The 24,140-nt window shown below is 34.8% G+C and overlaps 2 protein-coding genes across 3 annotated transcripts; both read left to right on the top strand.

The window, feature by feature from the left end:
- Window positions 1-2,257: 2,257 nt before the first annotated feature.
- On the top strand, window positions 2,258-5,878 carry itln1 (intelectin 1). The gene is given in 9 exon segments (XM_089132855.1): window positions 2,258-2,282; window positions 2,285-2,317; window positions 2,552-2,640; window positions 2,714-2,897; window positions 2,900-2,958; window positions 3,049-3,204; window positions 3,340-3,460; window positions 4,451-4,554; window positions 4,700-5,878. Coding segments are annotated over 9 exon segments (909 nt in total). The 3' UTR covers window positions 4,838-5,878.
- Window positions 5,879-6,626: 748 nt separating this feature from the next.
- Window positions 6,627-23,878, top strand: hgsnat (heparan-alpha-glucosaminide N-acetyltransferase). Of its 2 annotated transcripts, none has more exons than XM_039674668.2 (18): window positions 6,627-6,869; window positions 7,680-7,795; window positions 10,564-10,700; window positions 10,850-10,968; window positions 11,237-11,306; window positions 11,412-11,481; window positions 11,732-11,829; window positions 12,180-12,256; window positions 14,422-14,452; window positions 15,856-16,016; window positions 17,517-17,632; window positions 18,095-18,216; window positions 18,683-18,809; window positions 19,909-19,995; window positions 20,600-20,677; window positions 21,471-21,541; window positions 21,716-21,828; window positions 22,281-23,878. In XM_039674668.2, exons 1-18 carry the CDS (start codon window positions 6,710-6,712, stop codon window positions 22,460-22,462), a joined length of 1,935 nt encoding a protein of 644 aa, XP_039530602.2. In that variant the 5' UTR covers window positions 6,627-6,709; the 3' UTR covers window positions 22,463-23,878. The 2 variants fall into 2 exon arrangements, with proteins under 2 accessions (XP_039530602.2, XP_039530603.2); XM_039674669.2 differs by lacking the exon at window positions 6,627-6,869 and adding an exon at window positions 7,344-7,450.
- Window positions 23,879-24,140: the final 262 nt, after the last annotated feature.

Genomic DNA, 24,140 nt, shown 5'->3' with positions numbered 1-24,140 from the left:
CACATCAGGAAATGGGCCAATATTTTATCAGTATACCCAGCTGTCCAACTACAGTACATGATGTGCAATGCTGTCTTGCTGAACCATTTGACCTTTTTAAAAGTAATATTCAACATAAATCATTAATTGGACATTCATGCTACACAGTACATTTCTGACACCTAGATAAAATAGATAAAGTGCTAGATAAAATACTAAAGAACATTTTTAAAGATGAAGATCATGAGTTACCTTTTCGTTATAACAATATCCCAATTAAGTTAACATGGCAGTAGATTTTAAATAATGTCTTTGATTTGAGTGGATTTTGGGAATATTGTTTCAATTGTCTTTCCAGTGTCCTCAGAATACTCAGGAGAAACACACAACAACACAAATATAGATATCAACTAATACAATAACCAACAGAAAACTGAACAACATGCTATATGTGTGTACACAGTGAAGTAAACTAGACACAGGTGGGACTAATCAGTAGGCAATACAACTAACAGGGAGGAATCAGTAACTAAGGAGACAGGATCTAAATGGAAAGGAAACAGTGTATCCACGGTTACTTTGAAAAAGTAATCTGATTACTGATTACTATTTACTTTACAGGTTACTTGATTTTAAAAGTAACTTAAGTTAGATTACACGTTACTTTATTAGTAATCCACAGCTGCAAACACCCTTGCCCTCGACATAAAAATGACACCAACTCTCACTTTATTGGAAGTGTATTTTTGTATCTCCTGACATTTGAACTTAAAAACTATTTCCTGATAAAAAATAAATAAATAAACGCAGTCTTACTTGACTAATTTAACATAAATACTTGTTTTTTCTTAAATAGAAAATTTGACCTGACTCCAAATGTTTCTTCAAATTTGACGCAGTGTTTTTGTTGCTAGATAGCACTTTGTCGCCACCAGCACAGAGTGTACAACAACCTTAATATTGACATCTTTAGCTGACAAAAAACTCAAAATAGTGACGGGGGTGATGCGGTGGTGAGCATTTTGAACATGCTTCAATATCTGACGCTTTAGGCGCCCTTTAGCGTCAGTTAGATGACGCCCTAGGATGACGAGTGTAACCCTACCCCCACCCCAGACCTAAACCTAACCGCGTCATCTACCTGACGCTTTCCTTTAGCATCAGTTAGATGACGCCGTAGGATCGCGTCATGTAACTGACACTAAAGGGTGCCTAAAACGTCAAATATTGAAGCATGGTCAAAGGTGACGCCTTGGGGTGAGAATGCGTTGCATGTAAGGATGGTGATTATAAGCTGAGAGCAGTACGGAAACGTTTTCTTCTTTGAGTTTTCCAAACCCTCTCAACTAATATTTTGATTAAAAACACGTCTATGTCAAAGAAACACTATCTATAAACTTTTTTTATTAAGTTACTCACTAAATAGAATTGGATCACCTTTAAAATTGGACTACTTTTTTTCTCGTTGACATCAGTAATTTAGAAAAAAAAATGCAAAGAACAGGCTACTTTAATTCAGTAAGAATGCATTAAATTGATGACTGTAAAGTCTTAAATTATTACATCAGCATATTATAATGTGACAATGGAGACTGGAGTAACGGCTGCTGGAAATTCAGCTCTGCCATCACAGGAATAAATTACATTTGATTATATAATAAAACATAAATCAGTTTGTGATAGGCTAATATTTCTTATAAATGTTTTTCTGTAATTTTATGTGTGTGCATAAGAGTCTTATTAAAAATAAATGAAAAATCTTACCGAATACAAACCTTTGAACAGTATATGTTTTAATGCATTTATGAGTTTGACTGTGCATGTTGGAATTTGTAAAAAAGTAATTTTAGTGAGAACAAATTAGTTACTCATTTGAAACCTTTGCAGTTTGACTTATATCTCAAAGTCTTATGAGGAAGGTAGGCCACAGTGAAAATGCTGGTCATCATATGTCAGGTTATTCAATACGGACTTTACGAAATGTGTGGGTTTATGAATCTTTCATCTGATCAGTTTTGAGGATTTGCTCTAATGCAATAAACCTCATCTGACATTCTGTCTAATCTTAGGTAAGAAATCCATATTGGGCTCTCTGAAATTGTTTTATACTATTTCATTATTATTAAAAATTACATGATTTAACTTGTGCTGTTGTTTATAAAGCATGTTAACACGTTCATTTTACCCCATTTTCAGTGGCTGATAATTTTAGTTTTCGCAGTGTTTATTTGTGTTACCTTATTTTTTCATTGTGCAGGGATTTATTCACCATTACAACATGGAGTCAGCTGGATTCCTCCTGTTGTGCTTTCACTTAGCATACTCATCTATGAATCGAGTAAGTATTAGTGAGCCATAAATTCAGCATATATAGCACAATGAAACATTTATCTCTCGAAGCAAAAAAAGAAACATTTTTTATGGTGACTTTGTAAAGAAGGAACTGATGGTAAAGATGAGACTGTTAAATCATGTTTTAATGGGATAATTAACAACATTTGAACATTATTAACTAATTGAAAATGTTCTATCACTCATTTGTCTGTAAATTCCAGAATATTGTTTCCTACAGGTAACACCCATACAGCTAAAATCCCGGAGGTGATAAAAGTCACTGCAAAAAGTTGCTGAGAACTTCTGAATAAACATGGGAAGAAAAAAGGTATGCATGATCACTTTCAGCACAACAGACTCATTTCAGCACAATATTATAACACTCTGACTATATTCCCTTGATGGTTTGTACTTCTTGCTCTCTAAAAACAATGGGATTTACCAAACGTACTGTGACATGACCACCAATGGGGGAGGCTGGACACTGGTGGCCAGTGTACATGAGAACAACATATACGGGCAATGCACTGTAGGTGATCGCTGGACAAGCCAACAAGGCAATGCTGTAAATTATCCTGCGGGAGATGATGGGCTAATAAAGTCATATTTGGGACTCCAGAAGCTGCCACCAATGATGACTACAAGGTACAGCTGTCTAAATAAAATAGCAGAAAATGTATTGTGCATATATATTACACAAGTCAGCATTATACATAAACTTATTGCCTATTACAGAATCCTGGCTATTTTGACATCCGTGCAAAAGATATTGCCGTGTGGCATGTTACCAATGATCATGACCTGGAGTTCTGGAGAGTTGCTTCTGTTTTACGCCACACTAAGAACCAATTTCTGACACTGTTTGGAGGGAATCTTTACAACTTCTTTAAGGTACTTTTTCAAATTTACTTTTCATCTTTTACGAGATCTAGCTCAGTATTTCTGAGATTTAAACACAAAAAATAATGGCGGTCTAAGTGTAATTAAAAGAAATATTTGCATTAAATTGTCTTTTCCCCCCCATAGAAACACCCTTTAAAATATGGCTCAGGGTCATGCAGTACTGATGCCCTGATTTCGGTTCCTATTGTTTATGAAGTTGGTGACGAGATGAGGACTAAAGAATTGTATGGAGAATATGTTAGAGGTAAATCTTACATTTACTCATGAACAGTATAAATATTGATAATCCTCTTGCAGATGAAACTTCCAGAACAGAAAGCTTGAGATTAGGGGTTCTCAATTTTTATCTTTTGAATCAGTGCAGCCAGTCCAGATTAAAATTTGAAAAATTTATTTTGAAATTTTGAAATGTGAAATTTGAAATTTGAAAGTCTTTAGTATCCTTATGAATGCAGCAATACAACAAGCAATTTACAAATTCATGTGTTGGTGAAAGTTACTTTTAAAAGTAATGCATAAAAATTAAGAAGTCTGCATGTGGTAATCTTTCACCCTCATGCGAAATTATCAATGCTGTGAATTCCTATCGAAATTACAGAATTTTTGTGAAAATACTTGATGGCAAATGTAACCGCACCTTCCCAGCAAACAAAAATGCATTCTACAAACATTTTGCTATAACGTTCCCATTAAGTTTCTGAATGTTTTTTTTTTTTTTTTGGTTGTGCGAACATTGAGGGAACATTTTAGCATTGATGGGAATGTTACTTAAAAAATAAATAAATAAAAAAAAGATGAAAATTGAAAAACATTAGATGTCCAAGTAAATTCCATTCAATTCCATTAACATTCCATTAACAACTTGTAAGTACAATTTTTTTTTTGTGCTAACATTTTGAAAACATTATTAGAGATAACTCAAGGTTATTTTATTAATGTAAAAAGAATATTTGTTCATAACTGAGAGAGCCTTGCCAGAACTAGAGAAAGTTCTGAGAACATTCCCTTTTACCTAAAGCCCAGACAGTAAGGTTGGGGTGGACCCACAAATATTGTTGAACTAAGGCAAGCACTCACATCTGCATTCACACTTGCATAAAGTAGGCTATTTATTTCTAACCTCTTTAATGAAAGTTTATTAGAATGAGTTAGAAGTAGAGAGTAATTACAGCTTGAATTGAAAATGTGAGTTTTGTGTTTTAGACTCCAGAATGATTCAGTGATTTTCTTACAGCGGATTTTGACCCTGGATATGTAACATTCAGAGTTTTCAACCATTACAAGGAGGCCTATGCAATGTGTTCTGGGGTCAGGCCGAAAGGATGCTATGTGCAGTATGTGAGTATTCCAAATGACAGAAATGTTGACCTAATGTTTATTGAGCCTGGATTCTCTTTACACTTTTATCAGTTTTGTCCCATTTGTGACATGTCTATTCCTTAGTGTATTGTCATTTATATCTGTACATTTATTTGTTTTGTAGTATTGCATTGGTGGTGGTGGCTACTTTCCAAACACTTATTGCAGCGATTTCGCCTATCAGGGTGCAAATAACGGTGCAACAAAAGACGGTGCATCTAAAGAGCTCATACAAGCATCTGTGCTTATTTTCTACCGCTAAAATACAAGACATCACAATGTAACTTCCAGCAACTGTTTCTTCTTGCACTTAAGCAAAGTTCCTTACACACACACACACACACACACACACACTTTTGTATTATTAAGATCAGACACAAAATGAAAAAAAAAGTGATTTGCTACAATATTTAGTCATCTTGACATCCCAAAGTCACTGTAACATGTTGTCATTGCATTATTGCATAGCTTATTGCTAATAACAATAATAACAATAAAGTTTTTCAAAAAAAAAAAAAATGCATACGATTTTTGGCATATTTTGGCATTTTAAAAATGTAATGTTAATGCACTGATAAATCATTAGATTAATAAGGGATTGTTATATTTAATTTATAATGTTTACATTGTTTATATTTGTATTAGCCTATATTGCTTATGATTGCACTAATGCTGCATTAACACATAATCAATTTTACAAATGTGCATTGGCAATTTTGATTGATTTGTGACCTAGAAATAGTAAAGAAACATTTCTCATATGTAAATTTATCAAAATCCCAAATCCTTCCTGAAATCGTTTCTGTTTATATCAAGTTTAAATTAGATTTTTTTTATATGATCTCAGAATATGAGTGTACAAGTAGCCTATACAGCTGCCCATTGCCAAATCTTTCCAATCATCTTAGGTGAATATGGCTAATGTAAAAATGTATCCAGAGAGCCACATACCGGTATGTGGGCCATTCCACCGAATGGGTGACATTTGCTTGTTGTAACTCTTCAAAAATATCATTCAACATTGAATCTAATACTACACATATAACTATTCAAAATGTGTATTGGTCAATCTCAGGCAACTTTACTTTATTTATTTTTTTACAAGGTTTAAGCAGAATATGGACGCATGTTTTCTCAATCTTGAAAATCATGTGTCATTTAAAAAGTTTAGAAGCATGTCAATTAATTCCTTTGTTTTCCCCACAAGAAAGTGTTTATTTTAAATAAATTGTTGGTTCTATGTTCAAAAAAATTGATATTTGTGCCAATAAAATCACTATTAAAGCAAGGTGTATTTTGATAAAAAAAAAAAAGCATTTTTTTCATTTTGAAGATGACCGAAGTATGTATGTATATGTATGTATGTATGGACTGAAAGTAACAGGATTGAGTTTTTAAGCAAAAGTTATCAAATATATGGCATATGGCTGATTGAAAACCCGGGGACATGACTAAAATGTGTATTTTGTCTAAAATATTAGATCAAATGTTTTTTTTTCTTCTTTTTTCATTTTAAAGCAGTTTGGATATTAAGTCACACAACAATGCAAGAAAAATCTGATTTCTGAAGGATTTCAATCATAATATTTCATTGTAAATTTAGAGATATGGGACATGCAGAAAATGCTATTTTTTAGTGTTCCGTGTCGTTTTTATTAATGTTTGTAATTATACGTTTTAAATTTGTAGTTAACTTAATGTGCATGACATTTTGCTTAATAATAAAATATATTTTAGAGTTATTTTTCTTGCAATTTTATACATAACTTCCTGGGGACAGAAATGTCCCCCTTTCGGTGGAATGGCTCAAATAAGGAATGACCGCTTGGCCGTGTCTCTAAACGTAATGAGCTGCCTACTTAGACAGCAAGGGCGTAGTGCGTTTAAAGTTTCACATTTAATTATGAGTATAATTAAAGCGTTCAAAAATGTGTTCAAAAGTTAGTTCAGATTTTATAGTCATCGACATACCCCCAGAATGCCTCAGAATTCAAAAATGGTGCTGTAGGTAAGTAAAAAGAGATCGCTAGCTTTTGAAACACATATCAAGCGAGTAACGTTAGTCGATGTACTTTGAACCTTCTCTCTTCCACTACTTGCGCTGCTAGAAAGGAGGGATCGGAAGTATGTTGTAATGAAACAGGGGGAAATCTTTACATCAAGAAAGGATCGAAAAGAGGAGGCAGTGAAATGTGATGTTATGGCATCTGAAGCGGGATACAGATGGACTGTTTGTGCTGTGATTGTTCTTTTAATAGCTCTATGTGCAGCCCATATGACAGATCGACCTGCCCGTGAGTGTCATGCCTTAAAACCAACCTTTCTGTAACGTTATGTGTTCGATGATGTTAAATATAAAACACATTTCCTGATGTTTTGGTTCCCTTTTGTTTTTATAATTCTAGTCATCTTAGCAAGCTAACCAGCTAGCACCACTATTAGGTTAGCTGTTTGTAGCCAATGCTAATTTACCTTTAAATAATAATAATAATAATAATTTAACTTCTTATTGTGATTCACCTCAATGTATTTTTTGTATTTTGCACTCATAACTGTAAGGCAACCAAATTATTATTATTATTATTTATTTTATTCTTTAACTTGCATTTGCATATGTTTAATATGACGCTACTATGTGACCACAGCAAAAACATTTAGGGATGCATTTGGATTCAAATTTCCCTCGTTTGATAGATCTTGGCAGCTTTATGATGTTTCTTGTGAGGCAGATTAGTGCAGGCATGTGACTGGAGGAGGGACAGAGTAACTATTGTAATACTGCAGTATCACCAAAGCAGCTGACCATTTAGTTTCATTAGGAGACCTACAGTTAGGTTGAATTGAATAAGAGGCTACTACTGAAGTCTACAGAGTGGTGAGTGTATTTAGAAATTGTTGCTAGAAGAAAATCTGTCTCTGTATTTCTTGTGAAGAAATTCTAGTCTAAATGCTTATCTGCACAGCATTTTTGTGCGTTGAAGGTGTGATTCCTACATAAGCTACCTATTTAGAGAGTGGTTAACTGCAATCTCTGATCATATAACTTATATATTTGTGTTGCAAATGTGTCATAGTCGGTGATGATCAAGTGGCTTTGCTTTCAGTTTCTCACCCTCACCACAAGACTTCTGTCCTGAAGATGGATGAGGCCGCCCTGTCGGTGGTCAATGAGATCGAGAATGAAATGATGTTATATGTGCTTTCTGATCACTGCTATCAGGTATCAAATATTCATGTTCTAGGTATATAATGCATGCAGAATTTACCATTTGCAATTTACAATTTATCAGAGGCATGCGATAATCGCTCATCTTGAGCTGCATGGTGTTAAAGTCACCATGAAATCAATTTCACTTGCATATACAGTAAGGCCAAAAGTGATGTCTGGAGGGGATTAGTTTGGGGATTTGTTTTTAATGACTGTACAAGTAGGATTAAACCATCAAACTATGTTTTTAAAGGGGTCATGACAGTTTTTTTTTTTATTATTATTATTTTAATGTTATCTTATATATACAATACCGGTCAAAAGTTTTAGATCAGTAAGATTTTTTATGTTTTTAAAAAAAGTCACCAAGGCTGCAATTATTTGAATAAAAAAACAAACAAACAAAAAAAACAGTACTATTGTACAAAAATATTATTACAATTTAGAACAGCGGTTTTCTATGTGAATATATAGTGAAGAGTAATTTATTCATGTGAAGAAAGCTGAATTTAGAGCATCATTACTCCAGTCTTCAGTGTCACATGATCCTACAGAAATTATTATAATATGATGCTCAAGAAACATTTATGATTATTATCCATGTTGAAAACAGTTTTTTGCATTTTTATTTCAGGAATCTTTGATGAATAGAAAGTTCAAAAGAACAGAATTGATCTGAAATGGATAGCTTTTGTAACATTAATCACTGCCATTCAAAAGTTTAAGGTCAGTAGGAATTTTTTTTTTTTTTTTTTTTTTTGGGGAAAGAAAATAGAAAATACTTTTATTCATCAAGGATGAGTTAAATTGATCAAAAGTTACAGTAAAGACATTTATAATGTTAGAAAAGATTATATTTTAAATGCTGTTCTTTTGAACTTTCTGTTCATCATAGAATTTTTTTTTTTTTTTGGGGGGGGGGGGGGTGGTACATGACTGTTTTCAACATTGAAAACAATAATTTATGTTTTTTTGAGCATAATCAGCATATTAGAATGATTTCTGAAGGATCATGTGACACTGAGAACTGATGTGTAATCAGAAACAGTAATGATGTTGAAAATTCAGCTTTCAAATTACATTTTAAAATATATTAAAATAGAAAGCAGTCATTTTAAATTGTCATTTCACAATATTACTTTTTGTCATTGTTTTTTCATCAAATAAAGCAGCCTTGGTGAGCAGAAGATACTTCATTTGAAAACATAAAAAATCTTACTGATCTAAAACTTTTGACCGGTAGTGTATATGGTATATATTATAAAGTTAATAACATTTTTTGCACAACAATAAATATATGTGGAAATATAATAAAATATTTTCAATCCTCATTCTCTGTCTAAAATAACTACTTTTTAATGGGCGGCTCCTTTAATTTTTGTCACAGCCAATGTTATGATTGGCTAACGTAATTGCATTGGAAACAGCATCAACGGCCACTCGCTATTACACATGAATAAGTGTTTTGCAAACATCATCCATAAAAAGCAGACATTCACAGAAAAATCATTATGAAATTGTTTACATGCAATTTGCGATATAGCTGAATAACATAGTTTAATATGAAAAAGCGTATCCCTTTAGTGGGTTCTATTTGCCTTTGACACGATGCTCGCATGTGGTGTAGGCAGGTGTCAGCTATTTAGTGACTGAACGCCAGTGGGCGGGGCCTATTGTTCGACAATGTAAAAACTATTTGTCGATGTCTTGCTTTGGAGGCAGACATATGCAAATGTATTTGCCCATGTGACGTCACAAATCCCAAAATATCCAAACTGTATTTGGAGCTTGATTAATGCCCTATTTACACAAGAACGCTCACGGGTGAAAACGTAAAAATATTTTATCGGATGTGCCTTTCGTTTACACGGCGGTGTTTTGGGGGCTTAAATACGCAAAAAAAGTGAAATCACTCTTCAGAGTGGAAATCTTAAAAACGCTCCACCGCCGCATTTCCGTGTATAGGGTAAAAACGCAAAAGTCTGCTTGACAGTGAAGGTTGTACGCAGGCGCGCAGACTTGGTGTTGTTGTGTGGCAGTGCTCCACATTGCCACCTAGCCGCCTAGAGTGCATACTACATTGAATTTCACACACTTTTGCGTCACCATATGCATGCGGATTTCCCACCCAAAACGCTCGTCTAAACGCAGAATGAAAAGTGATAATGCAACGCCACTTTTGCGTTTTCTCTTCAGAATCGTTTTCGTGTAAACATAGCCTCAATACATGCTTTTTTTATAATGTGAAGGACATTGTAAGCTCTGAAAGTTGCAGGATTTTAATGGTAAAGACATCTTATCAAAAGATCAAGTTAAGTTACATTTTTCATGTCATGACTTCATCTCATTTCTCATGTCTTTAAATATTTTAAATATGACGGAAGAACAAAATGCTAAACTTGGTAAACGGGTTAAACTACAGCTACAGGTTTTATTTTTCTATGCCAAAAAATGAATGCAAAAAGGCATACACTTACTTATTAATATTTCATGGTTCGCTCTTGTTTTTGCATATATATATATATATATATATATATATATATATATATATATATATATATATATATTATTATTATTATTTTTTTTTTTTGTATAACAGCCTGGCCAAAAATTACGTCTTTGCAACTGCCATTTTCATGCTGACTTTAATACTGAATGCTGCGAGTAATTATATGGTAATAACATGGTTAAATGTACCAGTATAATGCTGCTTAATGCTATAGTATTGTTCCAACTGGACCTCTTTATCCCTGTGTTGTCTGTGCATGCGTGTGCATTAGTGTTTGCCCCAGCCGTTGGGAATATTACCTGCAAGGCCAGTTTCTGGGACCCCCACTACAGTAGGGTTTGTTGTAAGCACACAACACGCTTTGACACTGCAGGTCAACAGCACCTCTGCAAACCTGGAGCAATGCAAGTGAGTTATGCATAGATACATTTAACACAGAGCAATGCCAGTTTCTGACCAACTTTATAATACCAAATACATTCTCACCATGTTTATTTCTTTTGGGCAGTATTGTCAATGCCAGGTATTATTGTCAGACTATTGATTTGTTCTTCCAGTGTTCACTTCCACTTTGGGGAGCATGGGAACTATTCTCTTTGGGTGAAGAACTTGAATGAGGCGTCGCAGGTCAGCTGCACTATGATAACTGATTCAGAGCCCATCAACAGCTACTTGCGTGAGTCAACCTTGATGACAACATCTGACTGATTTAATGTCAGTCAGTTTACACTTGTAAATGAGACGTGCTAAATTTAAATTAAGTGTTATTTTACACATTATTTACAAAACCTATACAGATATCAGAAGATGAAATGGCCTGGGCCTATAAATTCTCACGAAAGAGAATTTGTTTTTAATTCTGGGAAAAAATATAGCAATAAAACAGGTAAAATATTGGGCTGAATGAATGAGTAGTTTTATTGTTTGTTTGTTATTTTTTCCAGCCATTTTGTTCGCTTTTCTGGTATTTGCTTTTCTGGCTGTATTATCTGCTATCTGGAACACAGTTAAAAGGTAAAGACATCAAGATGTTTTAACCAGATGACATTTGAAAAAGCCAGAACAGCTTGTCGCAGCTTTTATAAATGCTTGTAAAATAGAGTTCTTCCATTTTTAAAGGCTGGATGTGGTGACAAATCTACTTATTCGCTTGGGAAGCACAGTGGAGATCGAGAGGCTGATAAACTCGGTAAGAGTGCTTTTCACTTTTCTTTTCACCTTTTTTTTACACATTTAATATGTTCTCTGCATGATTTTAAGATCTTTCAAATAGAATCTCAAAACACCAAATATAGTGTTTTTGTCATAGTTCAAATATGTAGTGGTTCTTTTTTGCGGGTTCCAGCTATGTGGGAAAAAATACAAGCATGAAAAGGAATTTTAAATTCCTTTTCTTTTTTTTACACTCTCACTGTCTCTCTTTCTCTCTTCCTCTCCAGGAGCTTGGCACTCCAAACAGATTGGTAAATGCCTCTACGGAATCGATAATTCCTGCCACTACAGGAAGGAGGCTTCGTTCTTTGGATACTTTCCGTGGGTATGGTGCTCTTTCACTAATTGTTTCGGGTCCAATGCGCTTGAGATGGGAATTGAAACATGCAGGTGAAAATGATCTTGCACAGAAGCTTCTACTTTGCATACTGCGAAGCTGGTTGTCAACATGTAATTTGCATTTCATTTCCTATTATCCTGAAATAGAATGATTAAATTCGAATTTGTTAAAACAAGGTTACGTTTGCTGGTAACCTTACCTGACAATTGACTTTTCAGTGTTTTATTGTCCGCCTAATTTATAAAAACAAATCATTCTCCTTATTTATTGTGGTCTGGTTTAATTCCAGATTCTCTGTTAAGACAAAAATGAACCTCTTTCCGTTTTCTCCACAGCCTTGCTCTGGTCATTATGGTGTTTGTCAACTACGGAGGTGGACGTTACTGGTTCTTCAGGCACGAAAGTTGGAATGGTAAACTCATTTTTTCTTTACAATTGCTGATAGCATATCTTTTAAAGTGGACATATCACGCTAAATTCACTTTTTTAGCCCTTTAATGCATTTTGTTGTATATTTGGAGTGTTTATAAGTACAGAAAAGCTGAAATTATTCTCTTCAGGTGCTTCGTTTATATCTTTATATTCTGTTTTGGTCATATTTTGCTACCTGTTCAGAGTTTTCTGTTCGCTATGACGTATTTTGAACAATTACGTCACAGTATTTTCAGCGGTACTGCCAAATAAGGACATTGACTATCGGCCCAACACTTTGAGCAATCCGCCATTTTTATTTCTCGCTCCGATTTTGTAGTCCAAGCTCAATGATGCAGAAGTTATGAGAGGGCAAGTCATATTGTCCGGTTGTTTAATGTAGTGACCCACACGCGAAGTGCGGAAGGCACTTCAAGGATTCCAACTTCAACAACCTCCCCTAGTATAAAGAAGGGTTCGCCAATCGACTTTGTCTGAATGAGGGGTAAATATCGTTAATAAAAAATAAAGTACTTTACTTTCTTAAAACACATGGTGGTCATGGTTTAGCAGTACCTTTGTCTTTCTTTGTATTTGTTTTGAAGTAACGTTACACGTCTGCAGTATTATTGTTCTCTTACCGAGTTTCATCAATGGTCATTTAGCAGCTGTGTTTTCTGATGCTTTTCTAAACGTATCATATTATCAATACAGATTTTCAGTGGTAAGATTAGACCGTAGTCATTTATCTTGTCAGTGTGCTTGTTTTAACAAGGGAAATAATCGACTTTCACTTATAACACAATACAGTTGCATACCATTGCAATACATCCATATGAAGACGTTGTTCTGCAGGTTCGTGGTTTTCTTTTTCCACTCGCTCTCTCTGGTTCGAACATGTAAGGCTTGATGGACAAGTTTTCCGTTGTTGATATTTTGTGAACGTGTGAATAAAAACGTTCTTCGACGCTATATGAACGAACGTATATCTTTAATCAAACTACATAAATGGCCAAAAAGGGTGGAGTTGAACCGACCGTGAACTCAGCTACCTGTAGAGCGGGCGGGGTGTGACGCATCTCCTTTTTATTTAAAGAGGCCGCTTCAAAATGGGTTGCTCACAGACGCACATCAGAAAAGGGCTAGAAAAGGGGCCTGTGGAGCTATGATAATGAAGAATTCAGACCCAAGCATTGCAGTTTCGCTTTATATAGATCACAAATGTATGATTTATATGTAAAAAGGAATGATTTAAAAGCATGATATGTACCCTTTAAGCACCAGATAATTTATCATTGGTAGCAATGGTGAGGAATACATTTAGTATAGAGGGAATGCATTGACGTCACTTTCCCGCCGGAACAATCCCCCTCAGCCTGACTGAGTGGCAAAAGATCTGCTGCATGGCTGGATTTAATAGGGAAAACTGCGAAAATGCGACTAAAACGAACAATTTTATCAATTTAAACTAATTGTTGGACTCAATATAGTGTTCCTTACAACTTACTAAAGATCCAGTGATCCATGGATATTGACATGCAGCCAGGAATCATGTTGCCTGACATTTATGTTTGCCTGATTTCGACACCAGAGAAATAAAAGCAATATAGACCTAAACATAAAGCAAATTTGCCTGTGAAGTCTTTATATAAATACAATATAGGTATGTCTAAATCCGGGTGATCACTTGTAAGTTTTTATTTTTTGGTCAGTGTTTATTAAAAAACGTTGAATAATGCAGAATATGCAATGATAAATATTTAATTGATGAGTTAAAATATATGGGTATGGTTTTACACCTAAATTCAGCATATTGGCACAAAATGATAATTGCAAATCCACCTTTTGCTGACTGGAGTCCAGTTGTTTCTGTGAATTCCAGCGATCCATTTGTCAAATCTAGTTGTACAGTCAATCGCAAAGCTCTTTCCCACTTAATATGTGTTGTGTTTGTTTTTCGTGACATTCACACTGAAAACAAATACAACCACTCAGTTTTTTTTGCCACTCACTGTGAGTAACTGCAGACATTTCGGCCGACGGTGACATCACACGCATTCCCTCATGAACATATTTAGAATATTACTGAAAAGCACTCATGAATTTAATAGACCTTGGCATGACAACAGAAAGTACAAGTATCTGATTGTGTTCTTCCTCTTGCAGGGCTCACAGTGGCTGATCTCGTGTTTCCTTGGTAAGCCAATCCAACGTCACAAATGACGCAACTGCAACTTTTGCAGCTTCCTTAAACTCTGTTTCAGTTATTGTTTTATAGCGCAGTATTGCAGTAAAGCTTTTTATTTCTGTACCATGCATTGATTAATCTGCGAGCTCCATCGGCTCTGGCATAAGCTGTAGTGTATTGGAGCCAAGCATGGGTGCTTATCACTGTGGCACAAATGAAGTGGCACATCTAAGTCAGCATAAACTGGTTTCACAGCGGAACTAAACCCAATAACCTTGTTTTGTGCTCTGCAGCTGAAAAGATGCTAGTTAAAGTCATGACACCTCTGTGTTGTTGCAGGAAGCCTATATAAAATGACCATGGAAGGTGTAGTAAAACATACAAATGCACAGTCTTTCATCATTTCCTCACCGTCATGTCGTTCCAAACCATAGTTTTCTTTTTCTTTGGTGAAAAACAAATGGAGATGCCTGTTTAGAATGTTCTCACTGCTTTTTCCCATACAATGTAAGTGTAGGGACAGGTGGCTGTCAAGCTCCTAAGGAGGAAAAATAAATAAATTCTAGTTTAATATATTTTAAAATGCTAGTTATTCCTGTGATGGCAAAGTTATTTTTTTTTTCATGATTATTCCAGTCTTCAGTGTCACATGATCCTTCAAAAATCATTCTTATATGTTGATTTGGTACTCAAAAAAATTTAACTATTACTAATATTGATAGGAAACTGTGATACTTTCAGGATTATTGGATGAATAGAAAGTTTAAAAGAACATTTATTTGAAATATAAATATTCTGATACTATGTATGACCGTGTTGTCCAAGGCTTCTCAAACCATATGATTCCCTATTTTGATAAACTGTCTGAAATGTATGTATTTATTCATTAAAAATCTCCTGTAGCTCTTTAATCCCTTTCATGCCTTCACATAATCAAAATTTCCATCACGGAATAAGAATGACGTGTCTATATGGTCTAAAATTTCTCATTTGGTGTTCCACAAAAGAAAGAACGACATGAAGGCAAGTAAATAATGACAGCATTTTCATGTTTCAACTATCTCTTTAATTCTATCTGTGGTAATGGTGCTTTGAGCCAATATATTGCATTTCCTACACAAAATATTAAGCCAAGATATAGCTTTGGATGACTTTACTGTATTTTATTAGAAAGAAATAGTATAGAGAGACAGGAAACCTGGGGGGACCAATGCGATCAAAGCATGAGAGAGACTCCAGAGATAAATGTGCGCTACAGATGTTGAAGAGAAATTGGCTTTCACACAGTTCCATTTGTGGATGATGCTTAATCTGTGTGTTTGAAATCACGCCAGAAAGTAGCACTTCCTAAAATGAGTATCTATTTTTTTTCTCCCCTTCTGTCTTGCATCATCTAACTTTCTTCTTCACAGGTTTGTGTTCATTATGGGTACTTCTATTTGTTTGTCCCTGAGTGGTTCAATTCGCAGAGGTGTCAAACGCACTCATCTTCTGTGGAGGATTGTCTGGAGGAGCTTACAACTCTTTCTTATTGGAGTCATCATCATCAATCCTAACTACTGCCAAGGACCCTGTGAGTAGGACACTTTTTTACTTATTTTTCTTCATGAAACTTTCAAAACAGTGCAGCTCTATCCCTGCAGATATTAATAAATTCTGTACTGTTTTATAAACTAAATGCAGTGTGAACCACCTCAGTATTGAATATGAAACAAATGAAGATGCATTGATTTTTTTTTGTTGTTGTTGCATTGGATGCCCTGTGACTTGATGGTTTTAAAGGGATAGTTCACTTAGAATTTATTTTTTGATATGTTTTAGCTTACCTCAAGGGCATCCAAGATGTAGGTGTCTTTGTTTCCGCAGTGGTTTAAATTTTGATATTTTTAGGTCAAACCGTTCTTGTCTGTCAGTCATATAATGCAGGTCTATGGTCACCACCTCAAAGAGCGACCACAGAGAAGTCCAAATTAAACAAATTAAATGTAAGTACACATTGATGGCATAAGACACGAAACGAGTGGTTTGTGTAAGAAAAAAAAACAGTATTTATATCGTTTTAACCTCTTGTAACCAAAGCCACATCCAAGTGATCTGAGGGCGCAGGCTCTTCGCAGGCTCTTCGGGCGCCGGAAACCCTCGAAAGTGATCTCTCGCACATGTACGTCACTCATTGTTTACACAATTAATATGGTACTAATTTGTGCTTATCCGGGATGTTTAAACCGTCGTAAAAGAAAACAATTATGTATGCTCGTTCAAACTCTTCTTCACTTCCGAAGAGATCACTTCCGGCGCTTGCGGAGAGAGGTAAAAACAATATTAATACTGTTCGTTTTCTCACACAAACCGCTCGTTTCGTGTCTTAGGCCATTAATGTGTACTTACATTTACGAGTCATTAAATCATGTTTAATTTGGACTTCTCTGTGCATGATTTTTGAGGTGGTGACCATAGACCTGCAGACTGACAGACAAGAACGGTTTGACCTAAAAATATCAAAATTGAAACTACTGCAAAAACAAAGACACTTACATCTTGGATGCCCTTGAGGTAAGCTAAAACATATCAAAAATTTATTTCAAAGTGAACTATCCCTTTAAGGCCATGTCTGCAACTTTGAGGTTATCTACTATATGAATGCTAGTGCACATCTTTTTCAATAGATGAGAAAAAATCTGGTAATTAATCAAATATTTAATATTGACTCGACTTGCTCACAGGTTCATAATAGAATATAGAATTTCTTCTCCAATGAAATGTTCTCTCACTGAGAATACCTTTTTTCTCCTGCTAGCAATAGCAAGTAGCAAATAACGGTTTTGTTGGATAATAACATAAAAAAGGCATCAAGCTGTTTCCTACCCCAACTTTGTTAGGAAATACAAACACAAGAAAGAAAAAAAGCCCAACATTTTCATTTAATCGCCATGTCCAATTATTTTTAGGAAGCTGTTTCCAAAATCATGCTTCTGATTGTGAAGTTGAAGACTATAAACACAATGTAATAGAAAATATTGTTAAAAATATAAATGGTGATTTGTCATGCATGTGTGTGTATGTATCTGTACAGTATCTTGGAACTCTTTGCGGATTCCTGGCGTATTACAGCGTCTGGGCTTCACATATCTTGTTGTCGCTGTCTTGGATCTTGTGGTGGCCAAGGACAGACTAACCAATCTGTCAAGTGTGAGTCATGTTATCCTTCTCCACATGTGATATGCACACACGTAATCATACACACTGTATAGAAACATATATACCAGGGTTATAATCGTTAACTAAACTCATAATCGTTAACTAAACTCGCTTCACAGAGGGCATTTGCAGTGTTGCCCGCTTCACTGATTTGCTTGCAAGATCTGGCAACACGAATGCGTTAGGCTGGCACTGCTTTGCCTGTGATTTCTTGCACCGCACATACAGACGAGATAAATCTAAATTAAATGCAATGTTTTTGATATCAAATTATATTATACCAATTTTGAGTGAAACTGAATGTAATTGAAAATGTTCCCTTTTTGTATTTCTACTGTATACACCACTTTTGTTTGAATGGCAGTCTAACTGGCATTAACTCTTACTGTAATTATTTTGTTAATTTAAATAATAATAATAATTTTAAATTGTCCATCATCTTTTTGTTCACAGGAGACATTTTGGTACTCGGTGCATGATGTCTGCCTCTACTGGCCCGCATGGCTGTGCGTGATTGTCTTAGAGACGATATGGTTATGCTTGACATTCCTCCTCCCAGTGCCAGACTGCCCAACGTTAGTAAACTCATTCTCATGATATGAGTGCGTCATTTTTTTAACAGCTGTCTAAATGTCCTTCCTCATATACCCTGCCTCATTTGCAATCACAAAGGGAACCCGCTGCAGAAACTACTTTTTTTCTGATTTGTTCAAATTACATGATATTTGCATAAATATCAGTAAGACATTATATATATATATAAATAGATTTGTCTGCTAATTAGAAATGTTAGCATATTTAAAAAGTACTTTTTCCCCTGGTAAATTATAAATGGTGAAAAAATAGTTATTTCATAGTGTTATTAGCCAGTTGTAATTGGTTATATTGAATGGATGGATGGATTGGTGCTACATAAAATGAATATGCAAATGAAAGTGATTTGAATAGCATGACTCATGTCCATCTATTTGCTATTCATGACATGCATTTTGCATGGAAATTGCTAGATTTTTCTTCTTTATGTCTCTCTCTCTCTTGCAGGGGTTATTTGGGTCCAGGGGGCATTGGTGATTTTGGCCTGTACCAAAACTGCACTGGTGGAGCTGCAGGTTACATTGATCGCTGGTTGCTCAGAGATAACCATATTTACCAGACACCTTCATCACGGGTAAACAGACACCAAAACTAAGAACTGTTTGTCATTCTGCCAGACGTATTTAGTAGGGCTGAGTTTCACTATTTGAATCAAGTTCTGATCTCGATTCGATTCTACATTGATTCATTTTGATGTATGTCATATACACTACATGTATATTTTTCTCAAGGAAATAAACTTGGAAATAATTTAGGAAATAAATTACTGTGCTCTGCAGAGACCCCGGTCAGTTGGTTCATTACAATTATTTTAAAAGTTTAAATTAACAATATACAAACATTAAAATTGTATACATTTTTAATGGTAAAATACATTTTTAATGGTAAAATTATGTTTCTACTCCAGTTCGATTTTTTTTTTTTTTTTTTTTTTTTTTTACATAAACATTTTAAACTGGCTGTCATAAATTGTTTTTATACATACATTTATTCAAACATATATTATTGAAGAACAGGTTAAGTAAAAATATAATGCATATGTAATGTAGCGCGTATATTTAGCAAAATTTTAAATGATTTTTCTAACTAACCATCAAGCTATTGACATTGAATGGGGTAAATGTAACCTTATGTAAAGTTTTCTAGATGTTTTATTAATGTCTTTCCATGGTTGAAATTAATTGAGTGATTATATGTCATTTTGGTAAATTGTAATGTATCTTTCAACATACCTTCTGATGTTCATTCATGTTTATTTAAGTGCTATAATAACTAGCAGTAAAGAGGAAGAGATGATCCGTTCCCATGTGTTTTCGCTGCCTCTTCGCTTGAACTGCTACAGCAATCTGTCACCCTACATTACAGAGCGGCAAAATAGTTTTTTTTTTTTTTTTTAATTTTGTAATAAAATTGACTGATTTGAAAGCTGCCTTTTTGCATATCAAAAGTAACTAAGCACAAAGCTTATTGCAATTTAGGCACACTACAAATAATCAACTGACGTAGATTAAAAGATTGATTTGTGGGGATTTAAGCATTGATATCAATTCATCAATATGTGATTAAAATTCAGAAATCGATTTGCTAGAGCAACAGATAAGTTTCCACTCTTACTTTCTGTACTACCACTCGCTGATGCAATTCATTGTGTTTTTGTCTGTGCATATATATAGGTTGTATATCAGTCTATGATGCCCTTTGACCCTGAGGGTGTTTTGGGAAGCATCAACTCCATATTGATGGCTTTTCTGGGTCTTCAGGTGAGTCAAGGAGAAGAAATTTGGTTATCCCAGTAGCTTTATTTATGGACCCTTTTCACAGACTGTGATGCTGTGTTATCAACTGTCAAATTTTCACATTTTCATTAAAAATATAATTACATATATAATGGTGTACTTTGTTATTATTACCCTGAGAATAAATTAATTAATGAATTATCACTGTTGTGAGGGTGTTTCTAATACAATGGCTGAGGGAGTGATGTATATATTTTCCTTCTTTTGGAAAGTCTTTAAACACTCGTGTTTTTTTTTTTCTTTTTTCTTTTGCTATTGGAACAAATGGGAATACAAACATTATATGTGTTGTAGTCTCCAATTCACCACTATAGAAGTTTACCCAACTATGACGTCTTCCACTTCTAAAACCCCCATAAATTGGATGTTTTCTTTTTTTCCATTTCTCTCTCTTTTTTTTAATCCTCATAGCATCATAAGTGATTATCCTTTCCCTCCCTCTCTCTTACTGAATCAGTTTCAGCAGTGCAGTCACATGCTTCACTATTTTTGTTCTGCAGTGCTTCTGGGAATCACATCTAATAATTGTCTTATCCTATTGCATGTTTTGTGTTCATTTGTGTTTCAGGCAGGGAAAATTCTGCTGCATTACAGGGACCAACACAGGCAAATAATCACACGGTTTCTCATTTGGGGATTCATACTGGTATGTTTACCATCTGATTATTGTTTGTTTTTGCTAGCACTTTATATAATAACTCAGTAAGATTTTTAGACATTTATATTGTTACAAAATATGTCTACCTCAAATAAATGTTTTTTTTTTACTTCCTATTAATCAAATAATCTTAATAAAATGCATTACAGTTTTCACAAAAATATTAAGCATCACATGTGTTTTTAACATAATAATAATGTTTCTTGAGCACCAAATTAGCATATTAGAAAGATGTTTGAGGAATTTGTAGAAAACAGGTTTTTAAAATTGTAATAACATTTCACTATATTACTGTTATGACTTTATTGATTGTATTTGAATGTATTGACTGTATTGACAAAGAGGTATATTTTTGTGATAAAGAGTTGATTATGCTATTAATTACATGGCTACTCACCAGATAAATTCATAAATCAACATTAAATACTGATTTACAGTAAGTAGAAATTATTTTGAGACCTAATTGGTGCAGTTATGTAAGAAATAAGGGCTATTTACTGTATACAGCTAAGCAGTTCTTATACAAAAATATTTCAACACAGAAATGCCATGAATGACCAATAACAATCAAGTGCTTCAGATCGTCATGTAACAATGTTTGGTAGTGCTATTAGGGATGCATTTAATGTATTTTTATTTATTTATGTTTATATTAAAGTTGTCTTATTTTGAACCCCTACACATCAGAAGATTTAAACATGATTTGAAATGTACACAGTCAGTCAATATTTATATAAAGCTGTGTTTGTGGAAACCTCATGCTGTCTATCTTTGCATTAAGGGGATCATCTCAGCTGTATTGACCAAGTGCTCCAGAAATGAAGGCTTCATCCCTGTCAACAAAAACTTGTGGTAAACTCAATCTGCCTGTAGTTTTACTTATTTTAATGTGTTAAAATTCACAAAAGACAAGTGTCATTTGTGGTCACAAATTTACGAACAGCTTGTTCATATGTGAAAGCACTTTCATTAGCAGAGGAATGTATTGTTTGATGTGTGATTCACAGCTTCTTGTGCGACTTTCAGGTCTTTTTCGTACGTGACGACTCTCAGCTGTTTTGCTTTTGTGACTCTGGGGGTTTTTTACTACACGGTGGATGTAAAGAAGTGGTGGTCTGGAGCTCCTTTCTTCTACCCCGGTAAGCACTTTAAAAAGCCAGAATGAATGTACCTAGATTGATGAATGCACCCAAATTTACCTTTTATTACTTCCTATATATATATATATATATATATATATTTAACATTTGACCCCTATGACTTAGAAATATCTATCCGTGTTTGTACTACTATTGTGGCAGTAAAAAAAACTTAAGGGGACAATATACAGTAGTTACCTTCAAATGCCTGTTCCAGGGTCGGCATGAAACAGAAATGGCAATAGTTTTTTCTTCCCTATTTTAAAATATATACGAGTAAACCGGCTTCTTGAACAATAAAAAATGGAGGGTGGGACTTGAATTTGTCCATTGGGAATTCATTGTATCCTTGTGGTTTGCTTTTGCTGTGATATCATGTTATGAACGACTATTTGACGTCGACTTAACAGTCGACTTCAAAAAATCTGCTTTTAATATGTTTTATTTGGCAGGTATGAATTCCATCTTGGTGTATGTGGGACATGAAGTGTTCGAAGAATACTTCCCTTTTCGCTGGAAGATGGCCAATAGCCAATCACACGCAGAGCACCTGGCACAGAACCTCCTGGCCACCTCTATATGGGTGTTCATAGCCTACCTGCTCTACAGGAAGAAGATCTTCTGGAAGATTTAAAGGCAGATCTGTATCCTGCAGATTTTAGGACCTGCTCTTCATTGTGAAAGAGATTTTTTTTTTTTTTTTGGGATATTTTTAGATGTAGAAAATCAGCAGATCTCTGAACATCTGTGGGGAGACAACTCGCATGTGATCCAGGAATAGAACTTGGCTATTATTTGAGAAGAGCAGAAGGAAGAGAAAAGGAGATCACATGGCAGTGCGAAGATACCTCTTTTTGGACTCAACCAAGCCTTCAAAACGAATGACAAGATGCCAAGGGCAGATTCTGCTAAAATCTAATTCAGTCTGCTGGTTTTGGGTTAATTAATGTTTTGAAGCACAGTGATGCGTTATGATTGGATTTGGGATTTCTTATGGCGCTTTTCCACTGCATAGTACGGTACGGTTCGGTTCGGTACGGCTCACTTGTGGTGCTTTTCCACTGCATGGTAAGGTACAGTACGGTTCGCTTCAGGTCGCTTTAAATGGTACCTGGTCTGTTGAGGTTCCAAGCGTACCGTACCGGTACTAAAATGTGATGTGAAACACTGCAGATCACTGATTGATCAGACAGAATCGTCACTACCAGCGTCACTACTAGCGTCATTGGATTTGCGACACGAGACACTTTTTTAGCAGTATTTTTGTTTTGCTGCCATCAGCCTCATTTTAAACACATTTTTCTGTCTAGCAGTTAAAAACAACCACATACCGAGAATCAGGAACACCATCCCCTCGATAGTCTCCATTGTTCCTGTGTTGTGGGTTTGAAAATGTGGCGCTTTTAAGATGATGTCATGGCAGTAGAGGCGCGCGCAAATAACGATCAGTCCCACACACTTTGAAGGGGTATTACTGCAGTGGAAACGCAAAGCGAGCCGAACTGTTCCGTGCCGAGTCGAAGCGTACTGAGCCGCAGTGGAAAAGCGCCATTAAATTCTGAACGTTCCAGGACTAAGTTAGGTTTAGTTAAATAATTGATTTCAGCAGTTGTGAAACTATAAGCAAATACGAAGGAATGAAAACCCCAAACTGCCAAAAAAACAGTCTTCCATCAAGGTCTACAAAATATGCTGAAAGATCCTCTATTAAGGCAAAGTAATGTTACACAATTTTAGGTTTAATTTTTAATGTCATGAACACTCTGGGACTTTGTGTCTTTTTTGTATTTTCAGTGGACGCTTTATCTCTTTTTTTATACTGTGATTTTATTCTTTATATCGTAAGATCAAAGTTTCATGGTAAGAATAGGATGTGTGTTCTGCCTTCTCAAAATCTCAGGAGATTTGCACAACTTGAATGCCAAATATAATGTACGTTATGCTTTCTCAGATAAAACAATGTCCTTGTTTATTACAATTTACCAATAACTTGTAACCTCTCCCAAAAACATACATCAAATTACAGAAAGAAGAAAAAAAACAAAACAAACACTAATCACTGACATACTTTCCATATACATTGCTGCTTAAGAAAATAATTGTTCCAAGAGAAGGGAAAATATTGATCCACCGTATTTGTTGCCGACTCAAAAAATCTATTCCTTTTTTTTTTTTTTTTTTTTTACGGATAATGGATATTTTACATATGTATGAGCTACATTTCCTCATGTTTATCTTTGTTTTATCAACATGGGATGTGGTAAAAAATAAATCGTTTTTTTTTTTTGCCATTAAATCTCATTCTTTCTTTT

The sequence above is a fragment of the Pimephales promelas genome, chromosome 6 (assembly GCF_988280905.1).
Source record: "Pimephales promelas chromosome 6, fPimPro1.hap1.1, whole genome shotgun sequence".
Taxonomy (NCBI): domain Eukaryota; kingdom Metazoa; phylum Chordata; class Actinopteri; order Cypriniformes; family Leuciscidae; genus Pimephales; species Pimephales promelas.
Note: the sequence above shows the minus strand (reverse complement) of the source record. Positions and strands in the feature narration are given on the sequence as shown.

Excerpts from the sequence above, each read along its gene's own strand:
- hgsnat (XM_039674668.2), top strand. The coding sequence starts at position 6,710 with ATGAAACAGGGGGAAATCTTTACATCAAGAAAGGATCGAAAAGAGGAG. Across the intron at positions 18,217-18,682 it reads CCAGTGCCAGACTGCCCAAC|GGGTTATTTGGGTCCAGGGG; the intron begins GTTAGTAAACTC and ends TCTCTCTTGCAG. Across the intron at positions 19,996-20,599 it reads TGGCTTTTCTGGGTCTTCAG|GCAGGGAAAATTCTGCTGCA; the intron begins GTGAGTCAAGGA and ends TTTGTGTTTCAG.